The sequence below is a fragment of the Coregonus clupeaformis genome, chromosome 38 (genome assembly GCF_020615455.1).
Source record: "Coregonus clupeaformis isolate EN_2021a chromosome 38, ASM2061545v1, whole genome shotgun sequence".
Taxonomy (NCBI): Eukaryota; Metazoa; Chordata; class Actinopteri; order Salmoniformes; family Salmonidae; genus Coregonus; species Coregonus clupeaformis.
Window position 1 is genome coordinate 4,381,865 of NC_059229.1, and position 19,795 is coordinate 4,401,659.

Here is a 19,795-nt window from a genome sequence, read left to right on the forward strand (position 1 = left end):
CATATATACAGTATGTGTTATGTCTGAGTCTGCATACTTCTAATGTGGGTTTGATTAAATCCTTATACATGCTAGCCTTTCAGTATAGCAGACTCAACAGATCTCTCTCTCGCTTGCTATCTATCTATCTATCTCTGGGAGTTATTAGGCTCAGTTAGGTAACACAGCTGGGAAGTGTTTTAACACTGTAAAACTGAGGGGAAACAATCCACTAGATAAACACCTTGGCTAAAACAAACCTCCGACCACAAATTCCGATAGTTTATTTACTTTGCGGCCGCTGTTCAAACAACAGGCGCACGGGCCCTTCAAGAGAGAGTATGTGTGTGTGTATATACCTCAAGAGTACAGAAAAGTGTGGATGAAAGCAAACAAGGCCAGGGTTACGGTAACCTTGAAGAGCAACGTACAAGCTGAGGTCTGAGATGTGTCAGGAGCAGAGTTGGAGGGATCGTGTAGCGTTGCTGGAGTGCAGCACAGTTCCTGAGGGAGTAGTACAGTGTGTATATGGAGGAGGATTAGAAATGGACTGCATGAACTTAATGTCTTCAGGGTGGAGAGAGAAGAACAAGTAGGGCTAGGGAGTTTCCTGACCATGTGACTAGGGTCAGATCTTATCCTGCTGAGGTCACACAGTCAGGAATAAGTCTGTCCCTAAAATGAACTCTAAACTGGCCTTTTTCTGTCAATACCATGTCTCCTATGTCTGCCATGAGATTATGGGTTCATCTCAATAGTGTTAAGGGGCTACCTCTCTCTGTCTGCTTTCCTTCACCTGCACTGATCTAACCCTAGTGTGAATTTGCTATCACTTATCTGGTTCCCTCAGATGAGTGTGGACGAAGAGAAGGAGACACGGAGAGGAAGCCACTTTGGACTAGAGAGATGCACCCAGGCCTTAGATGTTTTCATCTAGTTGCATGCGTCCTCACATGCTGTCTCCATCTGCACCACAGGGGAGCAGAGCAGCCTCGGCTACAGCTCAACAGGAAGTCGCTTGTCTTCTCTCCTTCCCTGATACCAGATGTTCTCTTCCTCTGTCCTTCTTCATCCCTTCTTCCATCTCTCTGGGTGGGAGGCTGTATGTCTGTGTGAGTCACTCTCTGCTGAGTCATTGAGGTGACTTGGCTAATCAACTCCATGTGTTCTAATCACTGTGTGGGCCTCCTCCAATCAGACCTGACCTCTAGTCCAATCAGAGAGCTCCCCTCTGGGGTTGAGCCTGCATGGGTCTCCGGTTGCCTGTTCGGCCCACACAGTTTGATGTGATTATACGAAGCTGGCCTCAAAATGGCCTCCAGAAGTGGGGTAAATGACAACACAAACAGAATGACAAACAAACAAAGCTCTGGAGAGACGTTCAGCCAACAGAGCAACAGCTGCCAAAGAGCTGGGTCATTTAATAAGGTTCTGGCACAATAATTCCAATGTTTGTTTGCAACTGCAAAACAAGGAAGTGGCTCTAGGGTCTCATCTCGTTATCATGGCGTATAATCAAGATAAGGAAGGAAGTCTGAATGTGATTTCTCACCCACAGAGCTTCTCTTTGCCAAAAAGGTCTTCTGAGGTCTATTAGCTATGGTTATGAGCGTACAGTAGTAAACAGAGGATGCCTGTTCTAGGACTATTTCTATGGGCCAGCGACTTAGTTATTTTGAGATGAGTTGGAGCACTGAAATAGACTCAGTCAATGAGCAAAGCTTGAGTTCCAATATGAATTTGCTTTTCCACAGGACTAACTGAATGTATGGCGGTCATTGATTCGGTCACATGTGATCTCTGGGTTCTCACAAGACGAAGGAGACCAACAAACAAACGACTTTTGTGTTGCAGTGTTGAGATTCTTCAAATAGCCCCCCTTTGCCTTGATGACAGCTTTGCACACTCTTGGCATTATCTCAACCAGCTTCACCTGGAATGCTTTTCCAACAGTCTTGAAGGAGTTCCCACATATGCCGACCACTTGTTAGCTGCTTTTCCTTCACTCTGCCGTCCGACTCATCGCATACCATCTCAATTGGGTTGAAGTTGGGGGATTGTGGAGGCCAGGTAATCTGATGCAGCACTCCATCACTCTCCTTCTTGGTCAAATAGCCCTTACACAGCCTGGAGGTGTGTTAGGTCATTGTCCTGTTGAAAAACAAATTATAGTCCCACTAAGCGCAAACCAGATGGGATGGTGTATCGCTGCAGAATGCTGTGGTAGCCATGCTGGTTAAGTGTGCCTTGAATTCTAAATAAATCACAGACAGTGTCACCAGCAAAGCACCATAACACCTCCTCCTCCATGCTTTACGGAGGGAACTACACATGCAGAGATCATCCATTCACCCACACCGTGTCTCACAAAGACACGGCGGTTGGAACCAAAAATCTCCAATTTGGACTCCAGACCAAAGGACAAATTTCCACCGGTCTTATGTCCATTGCTCGTGTTTCTTGGCCCAAGCAGGTCTCTTCTTCTTATTGGTGTCTTTTAGTAGTGGTTTCTTTGCAGCAATTCGACCATGAAGGCCTGATTCACACAGTCCCCTCTGAACAGTTGATGTTGAGATGTGTCTGTGACTTGACCTCTGTGAAGCATTTATTTGGGCTGCAATTTCTGAGGCTGGTAACTCTAATGAACTTATCCTCTGCAGCAGAGGTGACTCTCGGTCTTCCATTCCTGTGGCGGTCCTCATGAGAGCCAGTTTCATCATAGCGCTTGATGGTTTTTGCGACTGCACTTGAAAAAACTTTCAAAGTTCTTGACATTTTCCGTACTGACTGACCTTCATGTCTTAAAGTAATGATGGACTGTTGTTTCTCTTTGCTTATTTGAGCTGTTCTTGCCATAATATGGACTTGTTCTTTTACCAAATAGGGCTGTCTTCTGTATACCCCCCCTATGATGTCACAACACAACTTGATTGGCTCAAACGCATTATGAAGGAAATAAATTCCACAAATTACCTTTTAAGAAGGCACACCTGTTAATTGAAATGCATTCCAGGTGACTACCCCATGAAGCTGGTTGAGAGAATGCCAAGAGTGTGCAAAGCTGTCATCAAGGCAAAGGGTGGCTATTTGAAGAATCTCAAAAATAAAATCTATTTTGATTTGTTTAACACTTTTTTGGTTACTACATGATTCCATATGTGTTATTTCATAGTTTTGATGTCTTCACTATTATTCTACAATGTAAAAATAAAGAAAAACCCTTGAATGAGTTGGTGTGTCCAAAACTTTTGACTGGTACTGTATATATTTTTTGTAGAATAAACAGACACACTACTATTGTATTCCTAATAGAGCCTCAACCGAAGAGCATGCATGTGATGATCTGTATTAGTTCAGTAGAAGACGGACTGCTCTCTCATATCTATCTCTCACTGAGACCGGATGCCTATAGGGCCAGGTGCACAAACCATGTGGTCCAATACATACACAAACCACCGAAACCATGACAGGAAGGAAGTGTTTGTGCTGAATATGAGAACATATTGGGCCTCTCATCAGCTTGCAAATGTGGAAAAAAGCTTGCTAGTTAAGTGCAGTACAGAGATTTTTCTCTTTCCATCTTTCCACCCGCTTGTGATAAAACTAATTATCTCTTAATTCCAGTAATCGGATAAGAAGGAAGCGTGTTGTTTCAGCATTGAAGGGATTGTGTCTTTCATAGTGTGTGAATGCAGATTTATGATAGACACAATTCCATAGATATTGCATGGATAGTCCTACGCAACAAGTGAATGTAGCTATGAAACCAAAAGAAAATACCATACTGATGTCTTTCACAGTGTATGTAGACATAAGATAAAGACATACAGTGAGGGAAAAAAGTATTTGATCCCCTGCTGATTTTGTAAGTTTGCCCACTGACAAATAAATGATCAGTCTATAATTTTAATGGTATGTTTATTTGAGCAGTGAGAGACAGAATAACAACAAAAAAATCCTGGAAAAACGAATGTCAAAAATGTTATAGATTGATTTGCATTGTAATGAGGGAAATAAGTATTTGACCCCTCTGCAAAACATGACTTAGTACTTGGTGGCAAAACCCTTGTTGGCAATCACAGAGGTCAGACGTTTCTTGTAGTTGGCCACCAGGTTTGCACACATCTCAGGAGGGATTTTGTCCCACTCCTCTTTGCAGATCTTCTCCAAGTCATTAAGGTTTCGAGCCTGACGTTTGGCAACTCGAACCTTCAGCTCCCTCCACAGATTTTCTATGGGATTAAGGTCTGGAGACTGGCTAGGCCACTCCAGGACCTTAATGTGCTTCTTCTTGAGCCACTCCTTTGTTGCCTTGGCCGTGTGTTTTGAGTCATTGTCATGCTGGAATACCCATCCACGACCCATTTTCAATGCCCTGACTGAGGGAAGGAGGTTCTCACCCAAGATTTGACGGTACATGGCCCCGTCCATCGTCCCTTTGATGCGGTGAAGTTGTCCTGTCCCCTTAGCAGAAAAACACCCCCAAAGCATAATGTTTCCACCTCCATGTTTGACAGTGGGGATGGTGTTCTTGAGGTCATAGGCAGCATTCCTCCTCCTCCAAACACGGCGAGTTGAGTTGATGCCAAAGAGCTCGATTTTGGTCTCATCTGACCACAACACTTTCACCCAGTTCTCTTCTGAATTATTCAGATGTTCATTGGCAAACTTCAGATGGGCATGTATACGTGCTTTCTTGAGCAGGGGGACCTTGCGGGCGCTGCAGGATTTCAGTCCTTCACGGCGTAGTGTGTTAGCAATTGTTTTCTTGGTGACTATGGTCCCAGCTGCCTTGAGATCATTGACAAGATATTCCCGTGTAGTTCTGGGCTGATTCCTCACCGTTCTCATGATCATTGCAACTCCACAAGGTGAGATCTTGCATGGAGCCCCAGGCCGAGGGAGATTGACAGTTATTTTGTGTTTCTTCCATTTGCGAATAATCGCACCAACTGTTGTCACCTTCTTACCAAGCTGCTTGGTGATGGTCTTGTAGCCCATTCCAGCCTTGTGTAGGTCTACAATTTTGTCCCTGACATCCTTGGAGAGCTCTTTGGTCTTGGCCATGGTGGAGAGTTTGGAATCTGATTGATTGATTGCTTCTGTGGAGCCAGAAATCTTTCTGATTGAGAGGGGGTCAAATACTTATTTCCCTCATTAAAATGCAAATCAATTTATAACATTTTTGACATGCGTTTTTCTGGATTTTTTTGTTGTTATTCTGTCTCCCACTGTTCAAATAAACCTAACATTAAAATTATAGACTGATCATGTCTTTGTCAGTGGGCAAACGTACAAAATCAGCAGGGGATCAAATACTTTTTCCCTCACTGTAGCTCCACAGATATTGCATGCAACAAGTGAACGTATGAGACCAAAAAAGAATCACACATTGTACTCTTATTCAATTAATAATGTTTGAATTACAGTCTACAGAGCTGTTTCCCATAGAATGTTTCATGCTGAGTCTGATGACTCTATGGGATGGTATTCATTCGTTATCTGGGACATATTCCTTTAGTCATGGGGCTGTATGAGGCAGGCATTAAAGTGATGGAGACTCATTGTAGCCCCGGAGGAGAAAGAGACAGGATGAGAGATGACCCAGTGTCCTCCTCACAGTACATACACAGTACATCATGAACACTGTGCGCGCACACACACACAGACATACAGGGAGAGACACACGGCACTGAGCATTGGGAGGGAAAGGGACAGATGGACATAAACACACATACTCACTCTTTCACTGAATACACATTTGTTCAATTTCTTTCTCCATTTTAAGCACATGCATACTGTCACCGAGAAATGTTCTCTCCAATCTTTCCGTTTCCACCTCTTACACTAAACACACATTACATTTTTCTGTCAAACACATACACCCCTTTCTCTCCATTCCTCATACATATGCACTCTTAAAACACACTCCTTTCCTCCTATTTCCAAATGCCCCCCCCCTGCACACACATACACACACACTCACTCACTCTCCCTGTGTCCAGCACATTCACAATGCTCTCCATTCAACTCTCCCTGAATGAGGGGTGTGCAATGCCTGCTGCTGGCCTGCTGGGGTGTGGAGTGGTGGGTCATGTGACCAGGCTGTGGGGGCGGGGCCTGGGAGCAGCAGCAGAGATCTGGGTGGTTGTGAGGAAAGAGAGAAAGAGAAAGGCTTGGGTGAGTGTCTCTTGTTTTCTGTTCATTCATAACATGCTACTTGTTTCTCTGATTGTGTGGGATTTCCTTTTGTAGAGAGGCTGTGGAGGAGTGATAGAAAGGGAAAGAGGGGGATGAGGGAAAGAGAGGGATGACGGGGTTGTTCAATGTTTGTGTCAAAGTTAGTTTGCCAGGTGTCCTGTCTGGACAGGGTTTTGGAGCTGAAGCGTGTAGTGTGTGTGAGCTGTATTTGTCAGGGCTTGGAACAGTGTAATAATAATATGCAGACCAGAACTTGCAGTGGTGTTTTTTTTTGCAGTGGTGTCTCTTGTTCCATTGTGCTTTACGGGAGAGTTCGGGGGGTTACTGTTACCCCTCTCTCTCTCTCTCTCTCTCCTCTGTCTTCTCCCCCTTGTCTCTTTCCTTTGTGTGCTTGGTTCCATTCAGCTTGAATAATCAATCTGTTAAAATGGATGGGGGGAGTATTTATTGACCAATCATGTTAGTCCTAGTCGCTCCCTGTGTCTCGTGTTTTAAGGTCCCTGGTATGTGTCTCTTATTTTTTTCAGTTCCTCTTTTTTTTATTTAATTTCTCCCATCAGGGATCGTTCTAGCTTGACTTTGATCCATTGCAGTGGATTAGTAAGTAAGATGTAGAGGCCAACTTTTCAACATGATTTAATTTTGGCAACCCCATGCTTCTGCTCTCTGGTGGATTGCTGTAGCATGTTCAAGGTGAGTTGAAGCGTCAGGCCACATTTTCTGCATGATACTTTCTTCAATGGAAGATCGGACCATTCCTTACAACCCACCCCCAGCCCCTCCTCTTCCTCCTGCTTCACTTGCCTCCCAAGAAAGAAAGAACCACGCTTGTGCCCCATCTTATGTGACTGACTATGTTCGGTTCCCTGTTTCTGCTGTTGAAATATCAGCCATATTGCTTCTATTTGCAGTAGTTCCAGTTTTTGGTCACATGACCTCAATTTTACCCAGCATTCAACAGGTTGTATTGACACAATCCACCAATAGACAACTATCATTGAAGAAAGTAGAACAATAATCAGCAGTGTAACGTTCTGCTCCAGTTGTTGTCGTCAAACCATAGTACACGTCAGAGATATTCTAGATGTCCTTGCCTTGGGGTGTTAGCCACACTGTATCCTTATATGGCCAAGGAGGGATACTGTTAGCTTAACTGCGTGCAGTTAACGTGTGTGTGTGTGTGTGTGCGCGCGCATAACAGCTATGCAGCAAAGACAAGAAAACTGGTCTCAGCACCAGTGTAACAGATGTGATCGTACTTTGCAACTGCCCAGCCAGCGGTCCCAGTTGATTGGTGTTTATTCTGACGATAGACACAAGGAAGCGCGTTAAATATGCAAGACAACTGTATGTTGATGGCTGTAGACTAGTGATTCGTCGCTTGCATGTCAATATCAGACTGGGTATTTTGTGATCAAACATCATAACAATGACAAAAACAGTACAAAATACAATCAATTTAAGTACCTGACGATAGACACAAGGAAGCACATTAGATGTGCAGGACACAGTACGTTGATGGCTGTAGATTCATGATTCATCTGTTAGCATGGAAATAACTGTGAATTAGCAGGGGCTAATCTCGAGCTAGCTAACTCACTCATACAGCAATAACATACAAAAGCACATCCCAGACTTCTGGCCAATATCTAACAGGTACCGTACACGTATACACTGAGTATACAACACATTAGGAACACCTTCCTACTATTGAGTTGCACCCCCTTTTGCCATCAGAACGGCCTCAATTCATCAGGGGCATGGACTCTACAAAGTGGCGAAAGCGTTTCACAAGGATTCTGGCCAATGTTGACTCCAATGCTTCCCACAGTTGGCAAGTTGGCTGAATGTCCTTTGGGTGGTGGACCATTCTTGATACACATGGGAAACTGTTGAGTGTGAGAAACCCAGCAGCGTTGCAGTTCTTGACACAAACCGGTGCTACCATACCCCATTCAAAGGCACTTAAAAAAATGTATTTCCTATTCACCCTCTGAATGGCAGACATACACAATCCATGTCTCAAGGCTTAAAAATCTACGCTGATTTGATGTGGATTTAACAAGTGACATCAATAAGGGGTCATAGCTTTCACCTGTATTCACCTGGTCAGTCCATGTCATGGAAACAGCAGGTGTTCTTAATGTTTTGTATACTCAGTGTATATACACATCAGGACATGTACATAGTGGACTCGTACACATTGTAAATATGAAAATAAAACAGTATTTCAGAACGTGACCTACCGCTTGCGTGTCAATATCAGACTGGGAAGAATTTACGTTCGCGATCTCCCTCTGACCAATGTCATAACACCTTATTGAAATGTAAATGTCGTAGCCGCACAATTGGCCCAGCGTCGTTCAGGGTAGGGGAGGGAATGGCCGGCAGGGATGTAGCTCAGTTGGTAGAGCATGGCGTTTGCAACGCCAGGGTTGTGGGTTCGATTCCCACGGGGGGCCTGTATGAAAAAAATCTAAAAATAAAGTATGCACTCACTAACTGTAAGTCGCTCTGGATAAAAGCGTCTACTAAATGACTAAAATGTAAATGTAAATTCAACCAACCAATAGAAATACATAAACATCGAATAGATATTTCTGCAGTGTCAAGTGGAAACATAACCAACCCTGTTACACGTGTTTAGTCCATCATTCATTATTTAAACACTGCTTTAGAGTAGGAGACACTGACATAATAAAAAAGTAATTAAGTTCTAATGTGTTTACAGGTTCTAGGCTAGCCGCTACGGTTATTAGCGATCAACACAATAAACCAACAGTTAATTAGCTACATTAGCCCACAAGGGAGTAGTTGCATTGTGATTACAGTAGAACTGTTTGCTAATGCGTCCACCATTGTTTCATGCTTTAGTTACTATTCAGCTCACAGGCAAGGTGGCAGGACTGAACATGGGAAAGCAAAAACCTGTGTATTTAAAAAAAAGGTTTTCTCTCTTCTGAGCCCGACCCTGTTCAGGTGACCCTCCTGGAGGTAGAGAGTTCTTAAGATGTGGATCTGTGGCCTGTTATACCATAAACACCATAATGAATTGTATTCCTAAACATAGCCTTTCCTTTTCTCATCCAATGACAGACTCCTCTATTCCTCTATCTACCAGACCACACTGGGAGGTTGTTAACCGTACTGTTAGTGTATATGAGAGGTGGATGAAAGGAGGATGAGACGGGGGAGGGGAGGGAGGACGTGAGCAGGGAGGAACAGCAGACGTGTAATTTCCTGTTAGAGGTGACTGTTTCTGTCTGTGTGCCAGCGAGACAGCGAGGGGCCTGTGGCAGCATATGTACTGCAGGCTATAGGCACCGCCGTATGTCATCTACACAGAGTTCTGATGACGACGACATGATAGGACATCCATCATGACTGTTTTTAACAGTACTGGGTGATGGAGTACACATGGTCCTCCTTGGCGTAGTGTTTGTAAACAACACATACTTGCACTCTATTGACTCCAAGTATCAATGTATCAGTTTGGATGATTTTACGAGGAATAGCTTCTGGGTTATGTGTATCCTTTGACTGACATGAAACTAACATCTTTCAGGATTAGCCAGTCATTGCAGCTGTCATTAATTTCTCAGTGCTCTCTATAGATCAGAATTGGAGACTATTAGGTCTACCTCTGGTGTAACAGGATTTCTTTATTTGATTCCCATATGTCCTGTTTGCTGGCCTCCTCTGTTTATGCTGTCTGAAGGATATAGCCAACAGTCTGTTTGAACCCGGTTGTGTGATTACTCTTACGTAGTGGAACATGTTCAGGTCATTAACATGGAAATTAGATAAATGTTTCTGGCCATGTAGAGCACACTTCTTAGCAGATATGAGCAAACAACTTGATTAATGTCCAGACATCTGTAAACCCTTTTTTCTCAAGTCTATTTAAGCCCCCTATTAATGCTTAAAGGAATATTAATTTGACTATTGTGGTTGTTTTTGGCCTTTGGAGAGATCATAATTGCATTTCTTCCAATACCAAAATGTGTGGAAATATAAAGGGGGCAACTGGCTAATAAAACTAATTGGAAACACATTTTTATGTGTAGCTAATTGCAGCACACGCGGGCACGAAATGAAACAAGTATCTTGGAAAGATATTCCCCACCATATCGTCTCAGTCCTCATCTCAGGCCACCGTATCGTCTCAGGCCTCCGCTCTGAACGTAATTACATTTTTCTCTAATAAGGAAGACTAACAGTTTTCAGTGGGGATACAATATTTTTCAAACCACCCAACTCCTTCCCACTTCATGCTTGGTGGTAGTGTGATTTATAGTTCTGCAGTCTACCAGGTTCCCACTGCCATACACCAGTTCCCTCCAGTTCCCGATAATGCTGCTATGAACCATTCTGTGGCTGGGTTCTTTTGAGTCTCTCTTCCCTCTTCCTCAGAGGCCTGGAGGGTTTTAAAGTGTTGTGGTAGGTATATGACTTAAAGCAGCTGGTTCCCACACAGTGTCCGCCATGGCACTCAACAACACAATAATGGCTGCACTTATGCCGGGCCTTCCTCTTCTCTCTCATTTACTCCATCTCTAGTTGACCTCTCTCTCTCTCTCTCTCTCTCTCTCTCTCTCTCTCTCTCTCTCTCTCTCTCTCTCACCTTGTCATTGTCTTGTAGCACGGACATCTTTCCTCCTTTATATTTTCCTCAACTGTGTTTCCTTCTCTCCATCTTTCTCTCACTCTGTCACTGTATTTACAGCATGGGCCTGCCTCCCCTCTCAGATGTTCTCTCCATTCTCTCCCTCCATCCCTCACTCTCTCACTCTGTGACGGCCTCTGTGGTGGGTAAAGGGGAAAGGTCATTATCTTTGTGTTCCTGTGTGGAAAGCTATCTTTTAACACCATCTGCTTTGGGCCGCGCAGGGCCAAAGGTCACATTCTCAGGGGGCCGACGAGCAACGGCAGGAGTGAAGGATGAAGTGAGCCGGTAGCATTCTTCACCCACCTTCATCTGAAGCGGTGGTGTGTGTGTGTGTGAGGGGGCAGGAGGAGTGCTTTTGTGTGTGTGTGTGTGTGTGTGTGTCCACTGTTCTATTCTTCAAGCCCACTGTATCGCATGCCACGGTGTTATTGCAGTAAAGAGACACGTTGACTTTCTTAATCAGCTGGTTCCCTTTGGTTCAAAGGACGGATGGGAGATTGAGTGAGTGGGATATCCTCTTGGATGTACACTACAGGACAGTTACGTATATCCTCCTACTGTACCTAGCCTCACCTCTACTGACTGTTCCAGCCTTCCATTGACCCCCAGTTGTTTACCAACCCAAACATGACCTATTTATCTCCATCACACAGTTCACACTTCCTGTATTATACTTAATGCTAAAATGTTTATTCTATTCTACTGAGCCATTTACTTTATTTGTATTTTTTATTATTTATTATTGTTGCGTTGTCGAAGGAACCTGCAAGTAAGCCTTTCGTTGGACGGTGTATACTATGTTTATCCTGTGCATACGACTAATAAAACTTGGAACATGAAACACAGTACTTGACTTAGTCCTCTTGGGAAACAGGGTGTCCATCATTACTCTCCACTCTTTTCTGCTTGAGGACTTTTACAGTATACAGCATGGGTTTAACCAACAGGAGTAGTTTCCAGTGGTTGCCAGATATCTCCTACCTTAGAATCTGAAGGTTTCTTGATACCCAAGTTCAATCAAGTACAGGTCTAAGTGAATGAACTATTAAATAGTTTGGGGTATGCTAATGACAGGTGGCCCTTTGCTGGGCAGCTGGCATCGAACCCGGAAAGGAGTTCCAATGATGGGCCTCACGGTTATTATAGCTGGTGGTGGGGAGGTGGATGGTTGTCAAACTGTTGCTGAAAAACAGCAAGTGAAAGAACATGGGTAAGTTGACATATAAATACATCCCACGATTTACACCCCTTGGTTGAAAGAGAGGAAAGTGATAATTGCAAGAGTGAGCCCATAGGTTAAACAGCTAGCTTGTGGAATGTGCATCATTGTGCCGTGCTTATAGGCTATAAGGTCAATAGGTGAATGACATTCTGCACATGGCTAACAGGAAGAGGAGAAGAATGAGATGCTGATGATGATGATACGTTTCTATTCATTCCCTCTAGGCCCGAATAATAGGAAACCGAGTGAATGATGTTATGCTGCTTGAAGTTAAACCAGCATTCAGACCAGCCTTCCTGATTTGAACTTTCGTAAATGACTTTACAATACTGTACTCTATGTAGTCTAGAATTCCTCTTGCACGCGTGTCTTGTACAGTAAGCTATACAGAGGATGAGGTGCTCCTATTGCAGTAGTCACTATTGCTCTATGTCCAATAGTAGGATCCGGTGCCCTCCTGCCGTGCCTGTCCGTCAGCCCTCTCTCCCACACTGTCCCATGTAATCCGACCATCCATATATCTGCTCAAGACAGCAGAATGCTTAACGATCGCTTCCTCCTCGAGAGAGACAGCCGCCAAATCTATGGAAATGTCATCTCCTGTAAAAGAGAGGGAGCGAGAGGGGGAAGGGGTGAGCGAGAGAGATGGAGGGAGAGAGAGAGTCTGACCATTTGGTCGGTACAGGGCTGAGACCCTAGCCTCATCACAGATCTGTTTGTGCTGTATTGCCAAGTCCTGGCGTGACATTGACACAAATGGAATTGGCAAGATGGAACAAACTGATCTGGGACCAGGCTACTGGGACACAAGGTCACCCCGTAGGAACTTTAAAAGAGCAGACCGTGTTGTTAAGGGGATCAGTAACGGTGTGTGACCAAGAAGCGGATGATGCCTAGGCTTCCTCCCAAAGCCCAAACAGAGAGGCATGACATCCTTGGCATCCATGTGCTAGAGGGTTGAAGAGGAGGCATAGACTGTCTCTAATCTGAGCCATGCAAATAGGATCTGTCACAATGTGTGTTTCACCAATTATGAGGAAGCAGGTGAACTGGTGTGATCTCCTCAGAAGTCCAGAGACCTTCAAACTGGATTGGATGACTGGTGCTGTAGAGTTCTCATTCTTTATGACCCGTTGTCTTGTGAAGAGAGGAGGACATGTGGTCCTGGTCCAGATCTCTCTCTTTCTCTCCCACAGACCAGTCCTGATGGACCAGCTCAATCATTGACCACACAATTTGAACAGCATGGCCCAACATCAGGCCAAATTACACGTTGTGCATGAGATGAATCATTGTCATGGTCTCTCTCCTCCATTTTCCCCTTACTTCTCTGTGGTATCCAGAGTTCTGCTGTCATCAAAGGTTGGATTTGCCTCAAAGAAGGGAGAAAAACAAACACTTTGTCATATCATTCACAACAGAAAGGCAACTAAAGAGGTTGTGGTTTAAATTGGAAAGGTTCTGGAGTTTCCTATTGGTTTTTAACGCATTTTGAATAAGGTTCCGCCAAATTGTATTACAGTATATTCAATATATTGAAACCAAAACAAACCGAAAGCACAGCTCTCCGCAAACAACCAACCCATTGTTTCATAACTCTACAAACAAGTTTGAATGAAATTCATAATATGAATTACACTCTTTGAATATTGTATTTGGGTCAGGATGTGCCTGATATTATGAATATTTGAATGGCAGAATGAAAGCAGAACAATATTTGGTTATGGGTGCATGTAAATCAGTAAGGGATCCTCCGGTGCAGACTGTGGGCGGATTGTATCCGAATGGGATGTGGGAGAGATTCCGGAGAGAGAGAACATTCCATTGGGAACGCCGTGTTGGCTGGCCAGGAGCACCGGGTGGGCAAAGGGTGCATGTAGGGTAAGGGGATTGCTTTTCAACGAGCAGGAATTAGAATTTCAGTTCACTGACTGGATTGCTGACTGAATTGAATTGGTATTGAACCCAACCCTTGAGGGGAGTGGGGAATGTGGTGGCTGGTGCTTTTTAAGATGGAGGTTTGTGGTTTGAAACGATATAGTAGTACTAGTGCAACACTGCTGTCAGTTGCCATTATTAACAGGGAAATTGGGGGATTATGTTTAAAGTCTTGAAATTATCAGTGTAGTTATCATTTGAAATGAATCAGAAGTGCTATCAGATGCTGAAAAGTTGTATCATATACATTTATTTTTTTAACACGTTGACCTTTATAGTCTTCAGGTGGCATATGAGTTGATACATTTCACATTGATGTCTCTTTCGCTGTCTCGTCTAGGCCTCTTCCGTTGTGTCTCTACTGACAAACAGGAAACCATGAATCTACCACCGAGCCTGAAACCTTATGTATGGGGTTGAAAAATGTAGCTCATGCTCAATCTCTACTAGAAAACACAGATTTACATATCTCTGTATGAGCCCATATTCTCATTCACATTCATTATACATGACAGTAAAGAGGTTAGATGTGGCATACAGACCCTGGTACCATCCCATACCCTACCCATAACCACCAGAAATGCGGTCACCTACCATACTATGTAGCATGATTAGCTTTCAACATTCAGATCTCAACCTCTTCATTACACAAGATAAGTCAACTTCTAAGCATCTTATTTCCACCCTTATACTTCCATGTCTTTAAATAGAATCCTCCTCATTTGACCAAGGTGCTGGGTCTCCATATGGTCCACATTGATCTAGGATGAGTGTAATGAACCAGTGTTTAGATGAATCAGAGGTGTTTCTCAATGGAGCGAATCTGGATGTGGAGTCTGGAAACAGCAGCTCTTAGGGTCTCATCCATTCCTTCATTCATCCATGCAAGGAAAAGGAGGATGGACTGAACCTTTAAACTCAGCTATGTCCATTCAGGAAAGCACCACGTTCTCTCCGTTAATACTTAAATCTCTTTTCACACTCAAGTCAGAAATGTCAGTTAGCCTTTTTTCGACCCCAGTCATAACAGTTGTCTGTTTTCAGAGTTCTGGTAAACACTGTGTTTGGTAGTCAGTTTGAAGTGTTAATAAGTGGAGAAAATGCTTTGATGTTGTGTTTATGATGGTTCATTCTGGGGTCAGCTAGGCACAGGTTTTTACAGGTCAAATATCTTATTTTGTTTGAATAAGCAACAGCTGCTTTGTTGGGCTTAGGGGGCCCTTCGTCTTCACTTTGGATGCAACGTGTATTGGAGGGAGCTTCACATCAAATTAGGGTCATTAGCGTGAGCTAAGTTTAGAATGTGTAGTAGTCATATTTTCACTGGTCAGTTTTAATCAGGTGATTCAGCCAGAGATGTCTTGACTGTCTGGACCCAGCAGGCTTCAAAGGCTACCAGTGCTCTGTAGAACAATGTTTACGCCTGGCCGCTATTCTGATTCATAAAAGGAAGGCAACGCTTTCTATAAAAGTTTGATGGTGCCCCATTTATTGGATCTTCAAATGCCAATGTTGTTTTTCTTGTAGCTCAGACATGATGAGGAAGGATCCTTGGAAGGTGAAATGTTTCTGGCTAGGCCTAAGGCCAGACTAGGCTAGAGATGAGACAAGAAGTGGACATTATCAGTGGTTGCTGTTGAGGAGAGCGAAACTGATCGTTCTCTTCTGTTGTGCCAGTCAAACAGGAACAGAGAATTCAGACCGCTGTTTAAGCCTGAGTAACGTTACTGCCATCTGCACCCTTTTTCTCCTCTCTGTGTGGTGTGTGTGTGTTGTCTCTATTCTTAGAGAACACAGACGTTACCCACCAGATGGCACAGGGGGAGCTGGCATTGTGGTACCCAGGGGTGGGATGGCTTATAGACCCTTAATATGTCATTAGTGCCTGTTTGTATCCTGTCTCTTTCTCAGAGAGGCTGCCTCCTACGCAGTAGTGTCCGTACTCTTTTATTTATTTGATTTAACCCTTATTTTACCAGGGAAGTTGACTGAGAACACATTCTCATTTACAACAACGACCTGGGGAATAGTTACATGGGGGAGGAGGGGGGATGAATGATCCAATTGGAAGCTAGGGTGGCCAGATTGGGAATTTAGCCAGAACACCCCTACTCTTACAATAAGTGCCATGGGATCTTTAGTGACCACAGACAGTCAGTACACCCGTTTAAAGTCCCATCCGAAAGACAGCTCCTTACACTGGGCAATGTCCCCAATCACTGCCCTGTCCCCAATCACTGCCCTGGGGCACTGGGATATATTTATTTGACCAGAGGAAAGAGTGCTTCTTACTGGCCCTCCAACACCACTTCCAGCAGCATATGGTCTCCCATCCAGGGACCGACCAGGACCAATCCCGGCTTAGCTTCAGAGGCATGCCAGCAATGGGATGCAGGGTGGTATGCTGCTGAGACACGCTCTACCGAGACATGCTACACACACACACACACTCACACACACACACACACACACACACACACCCTGCCAGATGTGCACATGACACCATAACATCAACAAAGGCCCTGTACATGCCATTGTGTCATGCTGTATCTCCCTTTTACCATCAAATGAGCACTCTGTGTGTTCTTCTACATCTTATTCCCACTACAGGGGATTGTCTGTTCTCACATATACAGTAGGGGCTAATGCGGTTTCAACCGACCAAAGGGTTCACATTTCCCCATTTGATCGAATGTTTAATGTCAGAGTTTTAATGTAAGCTTAATGAAGGAGCATAAAGAAGTTGAAGAGTGCTTTGCCGGTTGAGAGAATACAAAAACAAAACCCAATACTCTGACGTGATGTGTATTGATTGATGACGGTAAAGAAGAATGGATTTTTCTTCTATAAAGTTCATGTTCCCAGGATGTTTCAGCCAAGCCGCTCTGTGGTATCTTAGCCTCCATCAATCATCACAGGGTCTGGGAAACTGAAGGTCGTCACAGATACTGGCTAGTGAAGGTGTGGTCCAACCCATCTGGCACCACCTACTCATTCTCTTCAGTTGTATTGTCTGACTCTGACTATTCAGTTCAGAGATTCAGTCGTTCAGAGATTCTACTGGGAGTGGGAGTCTTACATTCTGGGATGAGTGTCTGAGTGGGTGGGTTTGGAAGGGGTGTGTGGTCGGGAAGTGTGTGTAGGCGATGTATGCGCATGTGGTAGTTACTGTACAAGGGTCCGGGTTCGGCCCTGAAATTATAGCTCCGATAGAACAGTTGGGAACACTGTTTATTCAAAGTTTATTAGCAGCATTTTTCCCAGGGCTTTCTTGTGGAAAGTTTACTACTTCCTAGTCAAAAGAAAGCTCATACTGTAATGGTTCCACAAAATGGTTACATATTGTGTAGAAAGCCATTGGAGAAGTTTCTATACATGGCATTGAATTTAGTGTCAGATCTGAGGCGTCTTGTTTTATGGGCATACTCACAATTGTCGTTATCAGACATGGACAGGAAATAAGGTGCAGTGTGACAATGACTTCCAGTGTGCAAGGTGAAACAAAACGCAACACTTTAATCATCAGACCCAGCAAGCTAAGGAGAGATACTGTTGTTCCTCTGCCAGAGATAGAGGTCTGTCTCTGTGTGTCAAAGCGAGAGGATGTGGATGCTAGTGTGATGAACAGGAAACCCAGAGACTGCGGTGAAGATTTCACTGTGAAGACAGATATGGCTGTTGATACTCATCCATATTCATCAGGTCAACAGGCACACTGCTACAGGAGCAGGGTGAGGTGGTTACAATGACATGTCACATACAGCTAGAGCTGACATTATCAAACGCAAAAGTGAGTTATACATTCTCTCCTACTGTGAGTGTACTGTATGAACACAAACTAGAATTTAAAGCACTGGAAACAACAGCCACATTTCCCCTTATCTGGAGTATGTTCATAGTGGTCTGTGATTACAGTATGTGCATTAGTCTTGAAGTTTGTCTGTGTATCTTCTGCTCGAGGGTTTTAATTCATTCACAGCTATTTTAGTGGCTGTGATATGTCTCTGTCTGTGGTTTGGAGGGTCTGTAGACCTCGAGCGGCAGATGATACCACAGCACGCTGTCAGAGGAGAAAACACCCAACTACTCCTCCCACCCCGCCGGGGCTAACATGTGAGTGTGTGCGTGCGCCAGCGTGTATGCGTGTGTGTACATGCAACAGTTGAAAGCAGCTTGTTGTCTGTTCAGTAGGCTCGTCCCGACACTGCTTTGGCAGTTAGCCTTGCTACGATAGGCAGTCATACCTTCTCTTCAACAACTTTGGACTATTTTAGGTCTATTTCACGGTAGACTGTACCTTTTCATCTACCTGCCTCCCAGTCACTCGCTCAGGTGAGTTGTAACTTGTAACTGCTACTCCTCTACAACAAGAATCTGTGTAACTTTTGTAGTCTGAAATATTGTGAGTACTACATCCACTTTACAGCTGCAGTTTGCCACCATTGTCCACCATAACACAGTAATTCACAAGTCTGAATCCAAACAAAATTAATGGCTATTGTAAAACACGCATGTATACAGTATCTTCAGATATATGTGTCGTTGGGGAGAGGATGTGTTTTGTCCGCTGTTCTGTGTGTAATTTATTGGGCTATAGTCTCTATAGGTTGTTGGCTGCCTCACTCGGTTTAATTCCTGAGGGATCCGGATTCATCTGTTTTATGTTGTTGTTTTAGTGACTTGTTCTGTGGCTACAGTTGGACTCTTGTTAGAGTCTGACTTATTGTGTGAGGTGGAGTTGTTAACTGTGACACTCATGTTGATGCTGCTGAATCATGGCATCCATGACTCACCAAACATGCCACTACTGTTGACTAGAACCAGTTTAAGTTAAATTTGTCTGGTGTAGTTTGAGTTCAGTACAGTTTGATATTACCAGCTGAAATTCAGTGAACAGTCGTGATATCTACTCTTCGATCGGCAGCTACAGTGACGAGTGAGATGGAAAAGATTAATCATAATGTTTCTCAGCATGGAACTCTCCTATTTACAATGTTCCATGCTGACACTGATCTCTCTCCATCAGGGTCAGAGGTCAATCCGAGCCACAGCAACATGTCCGCCCCACCACATCCGCACCCCCCTGCTAAGGGGGCATCAAATGGCGCTGGCGACTTCAGCTACGTGGGCATCGACGCCATCCTGGAGCAGATGAGGAGGAAGGCCATGAAACAGGGCTTTGAGCTCAACATCATGATTGTCGGTGAGTGGTGTTGAACAGTGAACACACACAAGCAAAACACACACACATGCAACACACACCCTTTTGAGATCACGGTAGTGGATAAGTGGTGTTGAACCCACACTTGAACGCACACACACACACGTCCTCAACATCACATCTGTTACATCCACCCATCGCCAGAGAGAGAGAGAGAGACACTTTCTTTTCTGTACACCGCATTTAAATGTTTTCAAAGCCAAACTGTCATTGGGAAATGAGCCTGGAGTGAGTGCTTGTCCTTCCAGGACTAACTAGCGTGAAACCCCATTTGGGAACCCTTACCCCGAGTGCCCCTGAGATTGGTACACACTACACATAGTGGCATGCATCCTTCAGTAGATAAAAGAAAGCTGTCAGGCAGAGAGATGGTGGAGTAATGATGCCTATTAATGTTGACCAGCTCTAGCACACTCTACTCTGTCCTCAGCTCACCACAGCTCGTGTGCGTGCGGCTCAGTCACCAGATCTCAACCCAATTGAACACTTATGGGAGATCCTGGAGCGGCGCCTGAGACAGCGTTTTCCACCACCATCAACAAAACACCAAATGACAGATTTTCTA

At 44.2% G+C, this 19,795-nt stretch overlaps 1 protein-coding gene across 6 annotated transcripts in view; it reads left to right on the forward strand.

The window, feature by feature from the left end:
* LOC121554061 (septin-9) overlaps window positions 1-19,795 on the forward strand; it is a 73,396-nt gene that overhangs the window by 39,461 nt on the left and 14,140 nt on the right. For 4 of the 6 annotated variants that reach the window (XM_041867507.2, XM_041867504.2, XM_041867508.2 and 1 more), the window contains one exon: window positions 19,036-19,212. In XM_041867507.2, the coding sequence (XP_041723441.2) occupies window positions 19,036-19,212 (177 nt within the window). Of the gene's footprint in view, window positions 1-6,094; window positions 6,160-18,191; window positions 18,342-19,035; window positions 19,213-19,795 lie in introns of those variants that run through there. The other 2 variants (XM_041867510.2, XM_041867511.2) reach the window with 2 other exon arrangements.